The sequence below is a fragment of the Oncorhynchus mykiss genome, chromosome 18 (genome assembly GCF_013265735.2).
Source record: "Oncorhynchus mykiss isolate Arlee chromosome 18, USDA_OmykA_1.1, whole genome shotgun sequence".
Lineage (NCBI taxonomy): Eukaryota > Metazoa > Chordata > Actinopteri > Salmoniformes > Salmonidae > Oncorhynchus > Oncorhynchus mykiss.
In genome coordinates, this window is record NC_048582.1 from 59,746,680 (window position 1) to 59,764,956 (window position 18,277).

The 18,277-nt window shown below is 42.9% G+C and overlaps 1 protein-coding gene across 1 annotated transcript; it reads left to right on the top strand.

The window, feature by feature from the left end:
• The first annotated feature begins 970 nt into the window (after positions 1 to 970).
• On the top strand, positions 971 to 7,226 carry LOC110496635 (tissue factor pathway inhibitor 2). The gene is made up of 5 exons (XM_021572651.2): positions 971 to 1,355; positions 1,595 to 1,765; positions 2,078 to 2,167; positions 5,615 to 5,788; positions 6,494 to 7,226. Exons 1-5 carry the CDS (start codon positions 1,280 to 1,282, stop codon positions 6,607 to 6,609), a joined length of 627 nt encoding a protein of 208 aa, XP_021428326.2. The 5' UTR covers positions 971 to 1,279; the 3' UTR covers positions 6,610 to 7,226.
• Positions 7,227 to 18,277: the final 11,051 nt, after the last annotated feature.

The following is an 18,277-nucleotide window of genomic DNA, read 5'->3' on the forward strand; positions in this document are numbered from 1 at the left end:
ACCACTAACATTGAGTGGCTGCTGCCAACACACTAACTTAACTCCAGCCACTTTAATAATGGGAATTGATGGGAAATTATGTAAAATATATCACTAGCCACTTTAAACAATGCTACCTAATATAATGTTTACATACCCTACATTATTCATTTCATATGTATATACTGTTCTCTATATCATCTACTGCATCTTTATGTAATACATGTATCACTAGCCACTTTAACTATGCCACTTTGTTTACATACTCATCTCATATGTATATACTGTACTCGATACCATCTACTGTATCTTGCCTATGCCGCTCTGTACCATCACTCATTCATATATCTTTATGTACATATTCTTTATCCCCTTACACTTGTCTCTATAAGGTAGTAGTTTTGGAATTGTTAGCTAGATTATTTGTTGGTTATTACTGCATTGTCGGAACTAGAATCACAAGCATTTCGCTACACTCGCATTAACATCTGCTAACCATGTGTATGTGACAAATAAAATTGGATTTGATTTGAATTTCATTCATCTGAATTAGATTTAGGCCTTAAACATGAACCGAATAGAACGTTAAAAGCCTGTAGCCCACATTAATAAATAAACTCTCAAATTCTAGATCTAATCATTTGTTATAATTAATTACTAGAAACCACTTTGCAAAGTGAGTGGTGCAGCGGTCTAAGGCACTGCATCTCAGTGCAAGAGGCGTCATTATAGTCCCTGGTTCGAATCCAGGCTGAATCATATCTGGCTGTGATTGGGCTGTGCCATAGGGCAGCGCACAATTGGCCCAGCCCAGCGGTTTGACCGGGGTAGGCCGTCATTGTAAATTATGATTAGTTCTTAACTGATTTCACAAGTTAAATAAACTAGAAGAAAAACAATAATTAACATTGTCATATGTTATGACACATATGGTCATAAATCTGTTAACAAATCCTTATTCTCAGGATACTCCCATAATAGTTTCATTCCCAGACTAGCCTACATTTATTGTAGTCTCTTTCCACATCAATGTTTGGACCGTATCTATTGCGCGCGATGAAGGACGTTTGACATATTGCGTTATTAGTTCAACAGTGTATGAACGTGACGTTGTCTATGATGCAGATCAAAACATTAATCAGGTCGTTCCTACTTCGGGTTTGTATGGAAATTAGCCATTATAGCCCGCCCCTCGTGCCGTTTGGGAAAGCGTTTACAAGAGTATAAATGGCTGTACTGATGGTGCGAAAAGTTAGAAGAGTTAATTAAGGAGAATTGAACTTGGGAAAAATCTACAAACATGGAGCACAGTTCATTGATTTTTCTGATCCTTTCATGCTCTTTTTGTTACGTTGTTGCATTTTCACCGAAACAAGGTAAAGAAAAATGATTGTATGTATTTTTAATACCGTAACTGGTAATAGCCACATTAATATTTTATTCGTTTTTCTCGACGCCAAAATACTTTGCAATCATAATCAATCGATGGGCGTTGGCTCATGACTTTTCAGTAGTGATAAAGTTGTTGTCGACATGAATCTGTACTTCAGAGATTCCTTGACCTAATTTTGCAGCCAGCATTAGTGTTGATGTTGTGTGTTTCTGCTCATTTCAGAGGTGTGTCTACTTCAAGTAGATGAGGGACCTTGCAAAGTATATCTCCAACGTTACTACTACAATACTTTCACTCAACAATGCGAAGAGTTTGTCTATGGAGGGTGCCAAGGGAATGCAAACAACTTCAAGAGTTTTCTGGCGTGTCAGATAGCATGTTTTAGAATACCAAGTACGTTTTTATTTGTTTATACAAGTCTGTTTTTGTGTGGTATTCTCAGTAGTTTTTCTTTGCATTTAAATATTCATCAAGTTCAGTTTTATTTTTTAATTTAGACTATAGGCCATTTATTTTATGTCATCTTAAACAATTCTAAGTTATGAATTGTATGAACATATAGCCGACAGCACTTTTGAAAAGTTTTGGGGTTAAGAAATGGAAATCCAAACCAATTCAGGATAAAAGACGATACAATGTGACCCATTTCATTTTTCAATAGTTCCTATAAGAATGTGTTTCTTTTCACCTTCTCCACCCCACCAGAGGTCCCCCAGATCTGCACGTTCCAGAAAGAGATGGGTCCCTGTGAGGGCTATTTCTTGAGCTACTTCTTCAACATGACCACCATGCAGTGTGAGCAGTTCGTCTACGGAGGCTGCCAGGGCAACGCGAACCGCTTTCAGGACCTGTTGTCTTGCATGGAGTACTGCAGACCACAATAGGGAAAATATTTCCACATCCAGTGTTGAGCATAGGCTTATAGGGCGGTGCACAATTGGCCCAGCATCGTCGGGGTTTGGCCAGAGTAGGTCATCATTGCAAATAAGAATTGTTTGTAACTGACTTGCCTAGTTAAATAAAGGTGTTCACTCTATTGCGTTATTAACGCTGTATTACTTTGGAATGATGTAGAAACAAGATTAGAGGAAGCTTTTTCATGAAATTTGGCAATTTGATTGCAACCAGCCACATCCTCATCAAAATTCTGGCCATGATGACATGCAATAGTTGATGAGTAATCAGGAAATGAAACTGGATAGAAGGACCAGTACAAAAGGACCAACCCTGACGCTCTAACGGTCACCTCTATCAATACCACAGGAGGTTGGTTGCACCTTAATTGGGGAGGACGGGCTCGTGGTAATGGCTGGAGCGGAATAGGTGGGATGGTACCAAATACATTGAACACATGTGTTTGATGCCATTCCGTTTGCTCCATTCCAGCCATTATTATGAGCTGTCCTCCCCTCAGCAGCCTCCACTGATCAATACTAGAGGTCGACCGATTATGATTTTTCAATACCGATACCGATTATTGGAGGACCAAAAAAAGTTCATACCGATTAATTGGCCGATTTAAAAAAATATATTTTATTTGTAATAATGACAATTACAACAATACTGAATGAACACTTATTTTAACTTAATATAATACATAAATAAAATCAATTTAGCCTCAAATAAATTATGAAACGTGTTTAATTTGGTTTAAATAATGCAAAAACAAAGTGTTGGAGAAGAAAGTAAAAGTGCAATATGTGCTATGTAAGAAAGCTAACGTTTAAGTTCCTTGCTCAGAACATGAGAACATATGAAAGCTGGTGGTTCATTTTAACATGTGTCTTCAATATTCCCAGGTAAGAAGTTTTAGGTTGTAGTTATTATAGGAGTTATAGGACTATTTCTCTCTATACCATTTGTATTTCATTTACCTTTGACTATTGGATGTTCTTATAGGCACTTTAGGATTGCCAGTGTAACAGTATAGCTTCCGTCCCTCTTCTCGCTCCTCCCTGGGCTCGAACCAGGAACACAATGACAACAGCCACCCTCGAAGCAGCGTTACCCATGCAGAGCAAGGGGAACAACCACTCCAAGTCTCAGAGCGAGTGAAGTTTGAAACGCTATTAGAGCGCACACCGCTAACTAGCTAGCCATTTCACATCGGTTACACCAGCCTAATCTATGGAGTTGATAGACTTGAAGTCATAAACAGCGCAATGCTTGACGCACAACGAAGAGCTGCTGGCAAAACGCACGAAAGTGCTGTTTGAATAAATGCTTACGAGCCTGCTGCTGCCTACCACCGCTCAGTCAGACTGCTCAATCAAATCAGAGACTTAGTTATAACATAATAACACACAGAAATACGAGCCTTAGGTCATTAATATGGTCGAATCCGGAAACTATCTCAAAAACAAAACGTTTATTCTTTCAGTGAAATACGGAACCGTTCCATATTTTATCTAAGGGGTGGCATCCATTAGTCTAAATGTTCCTGTTACATTGCACAACCTTCAATGTTATGTCATAATTACGTATAATTCTGGCAAATTAGGCGGCCCAAACTGTTGCATATACACTGACTCTGCGTGCAATGAACCCAAGAGAAGTGACACAATTTCACCTGGTTAATATTGCCTGCTAACCTGGATTTATTTTAGCTAAATATGCAAGTTAAAAAATATATACTTCTGTGTATTGACTTTAAGAAAGGCATTGATGTTCATGGTTAGGTAAACATTGGAGCAATGATACGCACCGCATCGATTATATGCAACGCAGGACACGCTAGATAAACTAGTTATATCATCAACCATGTGTAGTTAACTAGGGAATGTGATTGATTGATTGATTTTTATAAGATAAGTTTAATGCTAGCTAGCAACTTACCTTGGCTTACTGCATTCGCGTATCAGGCAGGCTCCTCGTGAGGCAGGTGGTTAGAGCGTTGGACTAGTTAACTGTAAGGTTGCAAGATCGAATCCCCCGAGCTGTTAAGGTGAAAATCTGTCGTTCTGTCCCTGAACGAGGCAGTTAACCCACAATTCCTAGGCTGTCATTGAAAGTAAGAATGTGTTCTCAACTGACTTGCCTAGTTAAATAAAGGTGTAAGATTTTATTTTTTTTAATCGGCCAAATCGGTGTCCAAAAATACAGATTTCCGATTGTTATGAAAACTTGAAATTGGCCCTAATTAATCGGCCATTCCAATGAATCGGTCGACCTCTAATCAATACTATACTCAAACTAGGTAGAAGGACCAGTACCAGCCTCCCAAGTGGCGCAGCAATCTAAGGCACTACAGCCTGGGGTTCGATCCCAGGCTCATCGCGCTCTAGCGACTCCTTGTGGTGGGCCGGGCACCAGCAGGCTGACTTCGGTTGTCAGTTGAACAGTGTTTCCTCCGTCACATTGGTGCGGCTGGCTTACAAGTTAAGTATTAAGAAGCGAGGTTGGGCGGGTCATGTTTCGGAGGACACATAACTCGATCTTCGCCTCTCCCGAGCCCGTTGGGGAGTTCCAGTGATGAGACGAGATTGTGATTGGATATCACAAAATTAGGGAGAAAAAGGGGATACAAAACAAAAAAAACAAAGAAGGACCAGTACCATAAGGACCAATCCTGACACTCTAACAGTCTCTTCTATCAATACTATACTCAAGAGTCACACAGTATCCGAGTGCCTTAATTCTCTCAGGCATTGTCCTGAAATTATTCCATACATTTCACTCAGTTGTGCGTCTGTTTATGTTCAGAAGCCGGGGATGAGCCTCTCGGTCGAAAATGAGACAAAGCAAGCTGAAGAGTAGCCTACTCTCTGCCTATTGTCCTGTTTTTCTATAACAATATTATTCTGAAATGATTCCATCCAGTATCCTCTTTCGATATACTTACGTTATTAAGAAAATAGAGATGTAGCCTGGTTACCCGTCTGTTTAGCTGTTCAACTCCTGGCCACTCCTTGTCATGTTTGGCACGAGAGTTCCATAAGGAGTTGGCGACAGATCAGAAACAGGCTGGCACCCAGGCTAGGTTACATTACCAAACAGGCTGGCACCCAGGCTAGGTTACATTACCAAACAGGCTGGCACCCAGGCTAGGTTACATTACCAAACAGGCTGGCACCCAGGCTAGGTTACATTACCAAACAGGCTGGCACCCAGGCTAGGTTACATTACCAAACAGACTGGCACCCAGGCTAGGTTACTACCAGAGATGAGTGTCTTGGTTAATGTTAGCTGAAGAGTAGCCTACTCTCTCCCAGAGTTCTTATAGTTGTTTTATGTGCTTGACAGCTACTCCTGTGCTCTGCCTGGATCCCCTGGATAAAGGAGGGTGTGCTGCATCTATACCGCGCTACTACTACAACTCAGCCTCCAGGATGTGTGAGCAGTTCATCTATTCAGGTTGTGGAGGAAGCAGCAACAACTTTATATCCAGACAAAGCTGCATGGACGTCTGTGCTAAAGGTATGATAGTGGTCATCACACACACACACACACACACACACACACACACACACACACACACACACACACACACACACACACACACACACACACACACGCACACACACACACACACACACACACACACACACACACACCCACACCCAGAGTGTTCTCTGTTTATCTGAAGATATAACTGGGAGGAAAGGAGGGGGTGTTTTTGAATATAATGACCAATAGACTTATTACATCTGCCAGCTCAACAACCTTTTGCATGTTCCCCATGATTGCAGTAATGGCTACAGGCCTTTTCGTTAGCGCCAGCTAGTGTCCGAGTAACAGGTTGTGTTTGAGGTCATTGTGTGACTGGAGGACTGGCTAATTTTGGATCACATTATAAGTAACATGCTTTTTGACTTTGTCCTTTTTTAACTGTGGATTAAGCGCGGCCGGCTTTCAATGAAGTACAGTGCCCCAAAACAGCTGGATTACATCTCAATCTCTCAATATTGGCCACATTAATTGGATATTTCAGTAAAATAAAAGTGTATTATAACTGACAGGTATGTGTGGTTTAGGTTAATCTGCACATACTTTTCAATAGTTTTAGATGGTTTTAGCAGAGCTGAGGGTCTCTCTGCCCACCAGCATGCAAACGGAACGTTCTGCACCTTACTGGGATGTAATAATGACCTGTATGATGATATGTCATTTTCTTTGTTTCAGCTGGGAAACCATGGATAAGCAGAAAAACAGGCAGAAGAGCAGGCATGATGAGAACAACTTCCAAAAACCGTATTAGAATAAAGCCTAATAACAATATTAAATGGTCAACAATTTGATTCAGTGATTTTATTCAAAGGGGCACATGAATTGACTATAATTGAACTAACATTGACATGTTGAATTGTATTTTTTTTACTGCACCATAATTGACTTGCTACTTGCACTGCCTTGTCTGTAATGGTTCATGGTGATGCATAGTTGAAAATAGCAAACCAATCAATCAAATGTGAATCGACCTACACCAGCAGTATTTTTGCTGAGTACGTTTCTCAAGACAGTTTGTATTGTAGTATACATTTACCATGGCAACTATCATACAATATAAAAATATATTTTTGTAGATTTTTTTTAATGTATTTTAGATTTTTTTAAATACTTTAACAGTTTACTGTTTTCCACCATTTATGATGAAGTTATACTGAGGCACTGTTTAAATTGTTAAGCAATATTAACAAAATAATTTATGTATTGTTTTGTGTTTTCAACATAGTACATTTTAACAAAAACCTTTGCTTAACTTTATATTAAGTTTTCACACCATGACATAATGGATATAATAAAATAACTCAAGACATTTTTGTCTGTACGCTCCGTTGCTTTTCTCCCATTTGTCCTGAAATTCCACTTTGCCTCTAAATATAATCCTGTTACTAAACAGGAATAAGAACTGAATGTGTGTCCTCTTTTTTTTCATGTATGCTTGCATTGTCACCATGCCCCTTCTCATCCAAGAGCTTGATACCTGTTTCTCTCCCTATCCCACTTCCTTTCCACCCTAAATCTTTAACTTTCTCTTATCTTGCTTTGACTGGGTTATTTTCAGCCCCTTCAGAACAGCCGGACTAGAGGAGGGTAGTAACCATTAAATTTTACATACACTCTTATCCAAAGCAACTTACAGGCGCAATTAGGGTTAAGTGCCTTGCTCTGATTTTTCACCAGCACGGCTCAGGGATTCGAACCAGCGACCTTTCGTTACTGGCCCAATGCTCTAAACAACTAGTGTACCTTCTGCCCCACTTAATAGATGGAGAGAGTTATGGCAGCACATTCATTACTTTGCTGGCCTTAGAAGGAAGTCAACAAACTATATTTACATTAACCTCTTTACCAGAGTCTGTATATACAGTATCGGAAAGTCAACACAACAATGTAATCTGTGATACAGAATACTGACACAACTGCAGGTACATTCCCACCCAATATACAATAACATGACATTTCCAATCTATTTTGATGTTTTGACATGAACCCTAACTTGCAAGTTTCTGTTGAGAAACCAACTCAATAGAAAAGTAACAATGTGTTCTGTTCACGCTCATGCATTTTTATTTAATGTGTAAATATTAGTTTTGGCAGCAGAATCGGTACACATGCATATTTTTATTGTTTTCAGTGTTGCTCTGTACCATGTAAGACATGACAAAAGTTTAATAAATCTTCTCATGTGGAGTTTCATAAAACAACCTTGTAGCCTTTCTTTCACCCCCACCATTGTACCTGCCCTGTGCTTTTCCCCCTTATTCAATCATCCCAATAGAGAAAAGCTGTAGCTCTGTGATTCGGAGGCTATACATATTTATGGAAGTCATCAAAAGGTAACTGCCAGCCCATTCAGCGTGGATATAAATAGTAAACGTGCAATATGTCTGGCTGGTACTCTATTAGGACTTCAGGGTAAATCATCCATTACCGAGGACGTGGTATCAGAGAGGATGTCATAAATGTGACTCACCACCTGGATTCGGCTCGTAATTTAACAATTTTATTCGTATTTACAGATGGCATACAAGTTTGTTATTAAGGCACATGGAAGTTCACATGTTCTAGAAGGCATTTCTGCCAAATAACTCATTTTGATAAAAAAAAAATATTTTTTACGTGAAGTCGTGACTTGCCACATATGCCTAGTTTCCTGAATCGGGTCCCAAATATACCTATCTATCTCCCTGTCCTTAGATGAGGTGACGGAATGCTAGCGTTGGAAAGGAGGCGAACAGTGACACAATTCTTCCAATCCAATTGAACACCCATGGACCAGAAATGGAGGAAGCATTAAGAAGGATTTAGAGGGAAAGAAAATGTTCCCGTAGTTGTATGTAAATGGTTACTTTGAAGTTTCCACTCCTCGCTTTTGTCAACAACAAAAAAAGACGCATTTCAGAAAAGACCGTTCCTAAGTTTAATCACATAAAAAAATGTATCCCTGTTTTTTGTCACTTTGTCATGAGATAAAACCACCAGCAAATGCCGCGAAAATGTTCCTTCTGTAATAGACTTAGTGATTTATTTTCTATTACAAAAAAAACCTCTGGGTTCGAACTCAGAGGAGTGCTCGAGCTGTGCGATGAGTTTCTAGTCAGGCCACTGTATTAGTGGCAGAACAATGGGTTAGGCAATTTACTGGCAATTCACTGTTTTATTTAAATTACTTTTATATAGAGAACCATGGATCCCATGTGCTAATCAGTCCATTACCTCATATGCTGCATAAGCCTGTTGTTCTAAGGCAATATTCAGTCACCATAATGGTAATTGGTTGGAAGTCTATAGAAATCAAACATTTTACACTTTTACATTTGAGTAATTTAGCAGATGCGCTTATTAGTGCGTTCATCTTAAGATAGCTAGGTGGGACAACAACATTTCACAATGGTATCAAGTACATTTATCCTCAAAGTACTTATCAGCAGTCAGTGCTAGTAAGAAAAGTATTTTTTCATAAAAGCGATTGCATGTAGTATACCAAATAATCATGTATTCGTTTAATAATACAATTGAAAGTGCTGGAAGCTCAAAGATGACACAGAGCAGTAACCAAAGTTTGAGGAGAACTTGGAGTAACAGAATTTTAGGCGCCTCCTGGTGGCAGCATTACACCCTTTACAGCTGCCCTTGGGAAAAATAAATAGGATGGACATTCCAAATGGAACCCTATTCCGTATATAGTGCACAACTTTTGACCAGGACCCATAGGACACTGGTAAAAAGCAGTGCACTAAATCAGGAATGTGGTGCCATTTGGGATACAAACACTGTATTTTGAGAAAGTAAATGTACATATTTATTTTGTGCAGAAAAGATTATGCTCCGTATGAATCTTATGACTATCTAAAAATGAAAAAGAAGAATGATCTGTAATACACATCTCCAATGCATTGCTTTCTTTTCTTATTATTTGTGTTGCTATGTAGGCAACTACATCAGGGGTAGGCAACCCTGGTCCTGGAGGGCCGCAGGCACTTCATACATTCTGATGTAACTGACTTGGAAGACCAGGCGTGTTGAATTCAGGCAGTCACTGAACTGATCAATTAGCTCAGTTGGTCAGGTGTGGTGCCTAGTTGGGATAAAATCCTGCAGTACCTGCGGCACTCCAGGAACAGAGTTGCCTACCCCTGAATTGCATCATTCAGTAGGCCCATTTGCCATTTCAAATCAAATCAAATCAAAATATTTATTAAGCCCTTCTTCCATCAGCTGATATCTCAAAGTGCTGTACAGAAACCCAGCCTAAAACCCCAAACAGCAAGCAATACAGGTGTAGAAGCAAGGTGGCTAGGAAAAACTCCCTAGAAAGGACAAAACCTAGGAAGAAACAGGCTATGAGGGGTGGCCAGTCCTCTTCTGGCTGTCCCGGGTGGAGATTATAACAGAACATGGCCAAGATGTTCAAATGTTCATAGATGACCAGCAGGGTCAAATAATAATATTCACAGTGGTTGTCGAGGGTGCAACAGGTCAGCACCTCAGGAGTAAATGTCAGTTGGCTTTTCATAGCTGATCATTCAGAGTATCTCTACCGCTCCTGCTGCCTCTAGAGAGTTGAAAACAGCAGGTCTGGGACAGGCAGCACGTCCGGTAAACAGGTCAGGGTTCCATAGCCGCAGGCAGAACAGTTGAAACTGTAGCAGCAGCACGGCCAGGTGGACTGGGGACAGCAAGGAGTCATCAGGACAGATAGTCCTGAGGCATGGTCCTAGGGCTCAGGTCCTCCGAGAGAGAGAGAGAAAGAAAGAAAGAATTAGAGAGAGCATACTTAAATTCACACAGGACACCGGATAAGACAGGAGAAATACTCCAGATATAACAAACTGACCTTAGCCCCCCGATTTAATAGACTTCAGGCCAGAGGTATTCAACTCTTAACCTACGAGGTCCAGAGCCTGCTGTTTTTCTGTTAATTAATTAATTAACTAACTAACTAATTAATTAATTAATCTGACAATTAATTGCACCCACATGGTGTCCCAGGTGTAAATCAGTCCTGATTAAAGGGGATCAATGAAAAAATGCAGTGGAACTGGCTTGGAGGTTCAGAGTTGGTTTTGAGGGCTTTATGCTATAGGCCTGCCTACCTGTAACGGTTTTCTTGGTGAGAAGGAGAGTCGGACCAAAATGCGGCGTGTCTATTGCAATCCATGTTTAATGAAGTAACACACTAAACACAAACACTATCAAAACAATAAACTTAACGAAAACCGAAACAGCCTATACTTGTGTAACCTAACACAGAACAATGACATCAGGACACTAAGGACAATCACCCACCACAAACTCAAAGAATATGGCTGCCTAAATATGGTTCCCAATCAGAGACAACGATAAACACCTGCCTCTGATTGAGAACCACTTCAGACAGCCATAGACTTAGCTAGAACACCCCACTAGCTACAATCCCTATACATACACACCACATACAAAAACCCATGCCACACCCTGGCCTGACCAAATAAATAAAGATAAACACAAAATACTTTGACCAGGGTGTGACAGAACCCCCCCCCCTAAGGTGCGGACTCCCGAACGCACCTCAAAACAATAGGGAGGGTCCGGGTGGGCGTCTGTCCATGGTGGCGGCTCCGGCGCGGGACGTGGACCCCACTCAATCAATGTCTTAGTCCCTTCTCCTCGCGTCCCTGGATAGTCCACCCTCGCCGCCGACCATGGCCTAGTAGTCCTCACCCAGAACCCCACTGGACTGAGGAGCAGATCGGGACTGAGGGGCAGCTCGGGACTGAGGCAGCTCGGGACTGAGGGGAAGCTCAGGAGTGAGAGGAAGCTCAGGAGTGAGAGGAAGCTCAGGAGTGAGAGGAAGCTCAGGCAAGTTGATGAATCTACCTGGCTGGCTGGCGGTTTCGGCAGATCCTGGTCGACTGGCAGATCTGGAAGAGTCTGGTCGACTGGCAGATCTGGAAGAGTCTGGTCGACTGGCAGATCTGGAAGAGTCTGGTCGACTGGCAGATCTGGAAGAGTCTGGTCGACTGGCAGATCTGGAAGAGTCTGGTCGACTGGCAGATCTGGAAGAGTCTGGTCGACTGGCAGCTCTGGAAGAGTCTGGTCGACTGGCAGCTCTGGAAGAGTCTGGTCGACTGGCAGCTCTGGCTGCTCCATGCTGACTGGCTGCTCCATGCTGACTGGCAGCTCTGGCTGCTCCATGCTGACTGGCTGCTCTGGCTGCTCCATGCTGACTGGCTGCTCCATGCTGACTGGCGGCCCTGGCTGCTCCATGCTGACTGGCGGCCCTGGCTGCTCCATACTGACTGGCGGCCCTGGCGGCTCCTTGCAGACTGGCAGCTCTGGCGGCTCCTTGCAGACTGGCAGCTCTGGCGGCTCCTTGCAGACTGGCAGCTCTGGCGGCTCCTTGCAGACTGGCAGCTCCTTGCAGACTGGCAGCTCCTTGCAGACTGGCAGCTCCTTGCAGACTGGCAGCTCCTTGCAGACTGGCAGCTCCTTGCTAACTGGCAGCTCCTTGCTAACTGGCAGCTCTATGCTAACTGGCAGCTCTATGCTAACTGGCAGCTCTATGCTAACTGGCAGTTCTGAACAGGCGGGAGACTCCGGCAGCGCTGTAGAGAAGGAAGGCTCTAACAGCGCTAAACAGGCGGGAGACTCCGACAGCGCTGGAGAGGAGGAGGGCTCCGACAGCGCTGGACAGGCGAGGCGCACTGTAGGCCTGATGCGTGGTGCTGGCACTGGTGGTACTGGGCCGAGGACACGCACAGGAAGCCTGGTGCGGGGAGCTGCTACCGGAGGGCTGGGGTGTGGAGGTGGCACAGGATGGGTTAGACCGTGAAGGCGTACTGGAGATCTTGAGAGCGGTGCTGGCACAGGACGTGCAAGGCTAGGGAGGTGCACAGGAGGCCTGGTACGTGAGACTGGCACCATCTTCACCAGCCGACTAACACGCACCTCAGGACGAGTATGGAGCGCTGACCCAGGTGCCATCAAATCCCCGACACGCTCCGTCGGGCGAATTCCATGTTTAAAACACCAACACAGCAACTCCCTCATTTCTCTCTCCTCCAATTTCCCCATTAACTCCTTCACAGTCTCTGTTTCGCTCACCTCCAACACCGGCTCTGGTTCTGGTCTCCTCCTTGGCTCCTCACGATAAACAGGGAGAGTTGGCTCAGGTCTGGCTCCTGACTCTGCCACGCTCTCCCTGAGCCCCCCCCCAAGAAATTTTTGGGGCTGACTATGGGGCCTCCGTCCGCGCCGCCTTGCTTGCTTCGCAAACTCCATTCTCCTATATCCTTCCGCGCACTGCTCCATCGAATCCCAGGCGGGCTCCGGCACTCTCCCTGGGTCGACCGCCCACCTGTCTATCTCCTCCCAAGAAGTATAGTCCATACTGTACTCCACTTTGGGCTGTTCTTGCCTGTTGACACGCTGCTTGGTCCCTTTGTGGTGGGTGATTCTGTAACGGTTTTCTTGGTGAGAAGGAGAGTCGGACCAAAATGCGGCGTGTCTATTGCAATCCATGTTTAATGAAGTAACACACTAAACACAAACACTATCAAAACAATAAACTTAACGAAAACCGAAACAGCCTATACTTGTGTAACCTAACACAGAACAATGACATCAGGACACTAAGGACAATCACCCACCACAAACTCAAAGAATATGGCTGCCTAAATATGGTTCCCAATCAGAGACAACGATAAACACCTGCCTCTGATTGAGAACCACTTCAGACAGCCATAGACTTAGCTAGAACACCCCACTAGCTACAATCCCTATACATACACACCACATACAAAAACCCATGCCACACCCTGGCCTGACCAAATAAATAAAGATAAACACAAAATACTTTGACCAGGGTGTGACACTACCTCTGGAGGGGAGAGGATGGAGTAGGGACAGGAAGGTCATGTTGATGTTAGGCTGTTTATGTCTGTGTGTATGTATCTTGTTTATTTATAAAAAATATAAAACAATAAAAAGTGGAAAGCTGCATCACAGGATAACCACACAGGCTCCATGTAGACTGTGTTTCTAGTATCCATAATAAACCGAGTGGGCGTGTGGGATTTACCAGTCTATTCCTTCTAACCCCTCTATCTGTGGGTGGATCCGGTCCTCCGTCTGTAAGGACCTTTCTTCAGCATGACCTCACAGCTTGGCAGCAGGACCTGGAGCATAAACAGCCACTGGGTGGGGATCCAAGGCAACGTTTTACAGACTTCCACCCACATTTACTTCTGGGTTGAGTAAGCAGCAGCACCCCTCCCACTGGGCACAGATCAACATCTAGGTTTGATTTACATTTGGTTCAGTTTTCAACTAATGTGAATTCAACGTGAAATCAACAAAACAATTCACTATGTTATTGGATTTAGGTTTAAAGTTAGGTGAGTAAAAAATACTAAATGCTCTTATGTTGATGACGCCCACATTGAGTCAACATTATCACATTGCATTTGCGTTGAAATTACATGGAAATATTGATTCAACCAGTTTTTGCCCAGTGGACTCTTCTTCCTTTCATCCCTTCATCATGCGTAGGGCGTCGCACAACTGGCCCAGCCTCATCCGGGTTAGGGTTTGGCAGTCATTGTAAATAAGAAATTGTTCTTAACTGACTTGCCTAGTTAAATAAAGGTTAAATAAAAATAAAATAAAATGCATTTCACTCATACATCCCTTTGAATTATCCCCCCAACAGGGAATCAAGAAGTTTGGTCATGTCGAGGTGACTGATATAATAAATAAATCGTCCTATAGGAGAAGTACATTTTCTGACCATTGCCCACAAGCTGTGGCTGTCGTGTGTCAGTACAAAAATGTGTCCCAAATACCACCCTATTTCCTACTGTATATAGTGCACTACAGAGCCATTTGGGCCCTTGTCAAACTAGAGCGCTACAAAGGGGATTGGTGGCCATTTGGGATGCAGGCTAAACCTAACATCTTGTGACTGAGTGCTCTGGCTGTTTCCGTACCAATACATGGCATCACACTTTCCCCAGAGTCCATCATCCAGTGTTGGATTGAAATGAGTGGAGTCTCTCTCTCACCCCTGAGTTGAACTCTCTGGTCTGGTCCATGGCTGGGCTGGCCTGGCTGACCCTCCCTGCCTATCTGTCTCACCTCTTCCGTCTGTCACTTGACCATGTTAGGGAAACACAGATCCACTGTACTGTATAACTCTGCAGTAGGCTTTGTGAAAGCCTACTGGTCTAAGCCTGTCTGCCTCTAAAGCATGGCATACACTGCCCTCCACATAGTCTCTACGGTAGTGACAGATCAATAATTGGTCTGGAAACTAGACCACCACTACATAACTGAGGGTTTAGCTTTCACATTCGAAGAGCTTGGTATCTTAAGAGCCTAGTGCATAAAATAGTTCATGTGATTTGAATGTTCAAAGGATGTAATCAAAAGGTTTCATAATTTCATCTGAATGCCTATGAAAAAAGTGAAACTCCCCTAAATTACATGGTCTGCATTCACTGAACACTGAGTTTGATGATTAATATTTTATTTCAAATAATATGTGCTTATTCAGAGACTTTTGTATTATTATTGGCAGAAGCATATACCTTTAGTCTGTAGGTAGAATCTTCCTTCTCCCTCTATAGATACAGTCAAGCTGCACACATGCCTGAGTTGTTTTCTATCAAAGTAAAAAATGAAATAAAAAATGACTCCAACAAATCCCCTGAACACAGACACACACCAACACATTTCTTTAACCTAATGCATTTTCCAAAACATTCACAAAGTGAAATAATACTTCCATCTCAGCTCATACCGTCTTCTGTGCACTCCACATGGCAGCTTCCAAAGGTTAATGACTTTATATCAGAAAGGAAGTTCAGCCATTCTCAGCAGACAGACTTGGCAGGTAAACACACTGGAACTATTGGATTAGTTCATCTTAATAACGTGATATTCCATACTGACTTTGTGGAAGGAGGCCGCTGTATAGCGCTCCACATCCTGAGAGCTGAACTTAGAACCCCCTCAATAAGCAAGGTGTATGCAGGTGAGAGGTGTGGAACCATCCTTCTGTGATTACCTCTGTAAATCAAACACAAGGTTATTCTGCCTCTGTAGCCAAGCTCAGAGGAATGGTGACAAAATGCTGGCCTGACATCATGGAAGAGTGCCTCCAGCCTATGGGCATATACAGATGTATGATCTTAATTTGATCACCCTACTGCAAGAGAACATTCCATTTCTGTAGTTGAGTTGTAGTGGGTCCACAGCAAATAGAAGGCAGCCCACAGTATTGCCTCTCCAAAATGTGAGATTCATTGTGTACACGCGATAAGTCAGACAACATGTAGACTATAAAGGTCTTCTCCACCTGATGGGATGGAATTCTTTTGATCTACAGAGTTCTTTGAAAAGGTTCTTGAAAGAAAGTTTAATTTCTTATATGACAGTGACATGCGATGTGCGACACAGTACTTACCCGGCTGTGAGTACACCTGTGACTTTGTGCCATTTCAGAATCAAGTACCTGTAAATTCAACACAATCAACAGTTATTTGTCATTACAAATGCAAAATTGCACCGATTTAACTATTCACATCAACCACATTAAAAGTTGTTTGAGTTGGGGAACTCTCCAGATATTGCCATAAGGATCCTCTCTGTGGGGATGTGATACCCATGACATTATCTACCGCCTGCCGTCATTACGTGCCTCTATTTTCACCTCTAGAGCCTGAAATGTAGCATCGCCTCATGAAACAGGTGTCTGACTGGCTCCCTTTCCTCTCTACCTGGCTCAAACAATGGAAATGATGGGCTTAAGCTGGCTGAAGATATCTTCCCTGCTTGTGAAGGGCACTGGCCTCTCAGTGGCACTCTCATATCTTTTAGAACATGGAAACCAGTGGGCGGGTTTGGCTTTCTAAGAGGATGCTGTCTGATGAGGGGTCTAGTGAGGACAGCTTTGCTCTGTGTTTCACGCTGGCAGTTAACCCACTGTTCCTAGGCCGTCATTGAAAATAAGAATTTGTTCTAAACTGACTTGCCTTGTTAAATAAAGGTTAAATAAATAAAGAATAATAGTCAGACAAACCATATCTCCCTGATCTTTAATGGCCAGACAAACCATATCTCCATGGTCTTTAATGGCCAGACAAACCATATCTCCCTGGTCTCTAATGGCCAGACAAACTATATCTCACTGGTCTTTAATGGCCAGACAAACTATATCTCCCTGGTCTCTAATGGCCAGACAAACCATATATCCCTGGTCTCTAATGGCCAGACAAACTATATCTCCCTGGTCTCTAATGGCCAGACAAACCATATCTCCCTGGTCTCTAATGGCCAGACAAACTATAAATCCCTGGTCTCTAATGGCCAGACAAACCTGGCCTTTAATAGTCAGATGAACTATATCTCCCTGGTCTCTGATAGTCAGATGAACTATATCTCACTTGTCTATGATAGTCAGATGAACTATATCTCCCTGGTCTCTAATAGTTATATGAACTATATCTCCCTGGTTTCTGATAGTTAGATGAACTAAATCTCCCTGGTCTCTAATAGTTATATGAACTATATCTCCCTGGTTTCTAATAGTCAGATGGACTATATCTCACTGGTCTCTAATAGTCAGATGAACTAGTCTTGTCTTATCTTGATTATTGTCGTGTGGTAGAGTGCTGCGGGGAACAGAGCGGCACGTCTTGCTTTTCGTTGTAATCAGAGGGCTGATATAAATCCTATGCATGCCAGTCTCTCATGGCTAAGAGTTGAGGAGAGACTGACTGCATCACTTCTTATTTTTATAAGAAACATTAATGTGTTGTAAATTGCAAATTGTTTGCATTGTTAACTTACACACAGCTCTGACCAACACACTTACCCCACCAGACATGCCCCCACAGGTCTTTTCATAGTCCCCAAATCCAGAACAAAATCAAGAAAGAGTACAGTATTATATAGAGCCATTATTGCATGGAACTCCCTTCCATTTCATATCAAATGAACAGTAAACCTGAGAAGCTGGTAAGAAAGCACCCTAGTAGTATGGAATAGCCGCGGGAAGTAGGGGTGCTGAAGGTGATGCAGCACCCCCTGAAAAATCAAAAATTACTGTAAAGGCTTCTAGGAGTAGTGGGTGGAGGAGTCAGGCGCAGAGAGCAGGTAGTTCAAAACGTGGATCTTTATTCCAAGAACAGAGTAACGGTCACGCCACACATGAGGGCGCATAAATACTAAGTTCAACAACCAGGACGAAACTGTCCGGAAAAACGGAATCCACAATAATCCACACACCATGAACAGAAAAACAAGCCCGCACAAAACCGGCGGGCCTACCGGGTTTAAATAGCCCAAAACAAAACCCCAACAAGAAACAAGAAACTAATCAGACAAAACTAACTGAAACAGAAAAGAGGATCGGTGGCAGCTAGTAGGCCGGTGACGACAACCGCCGAGCGCCGCCCGAACAGGAAGAGGCACCGCAGG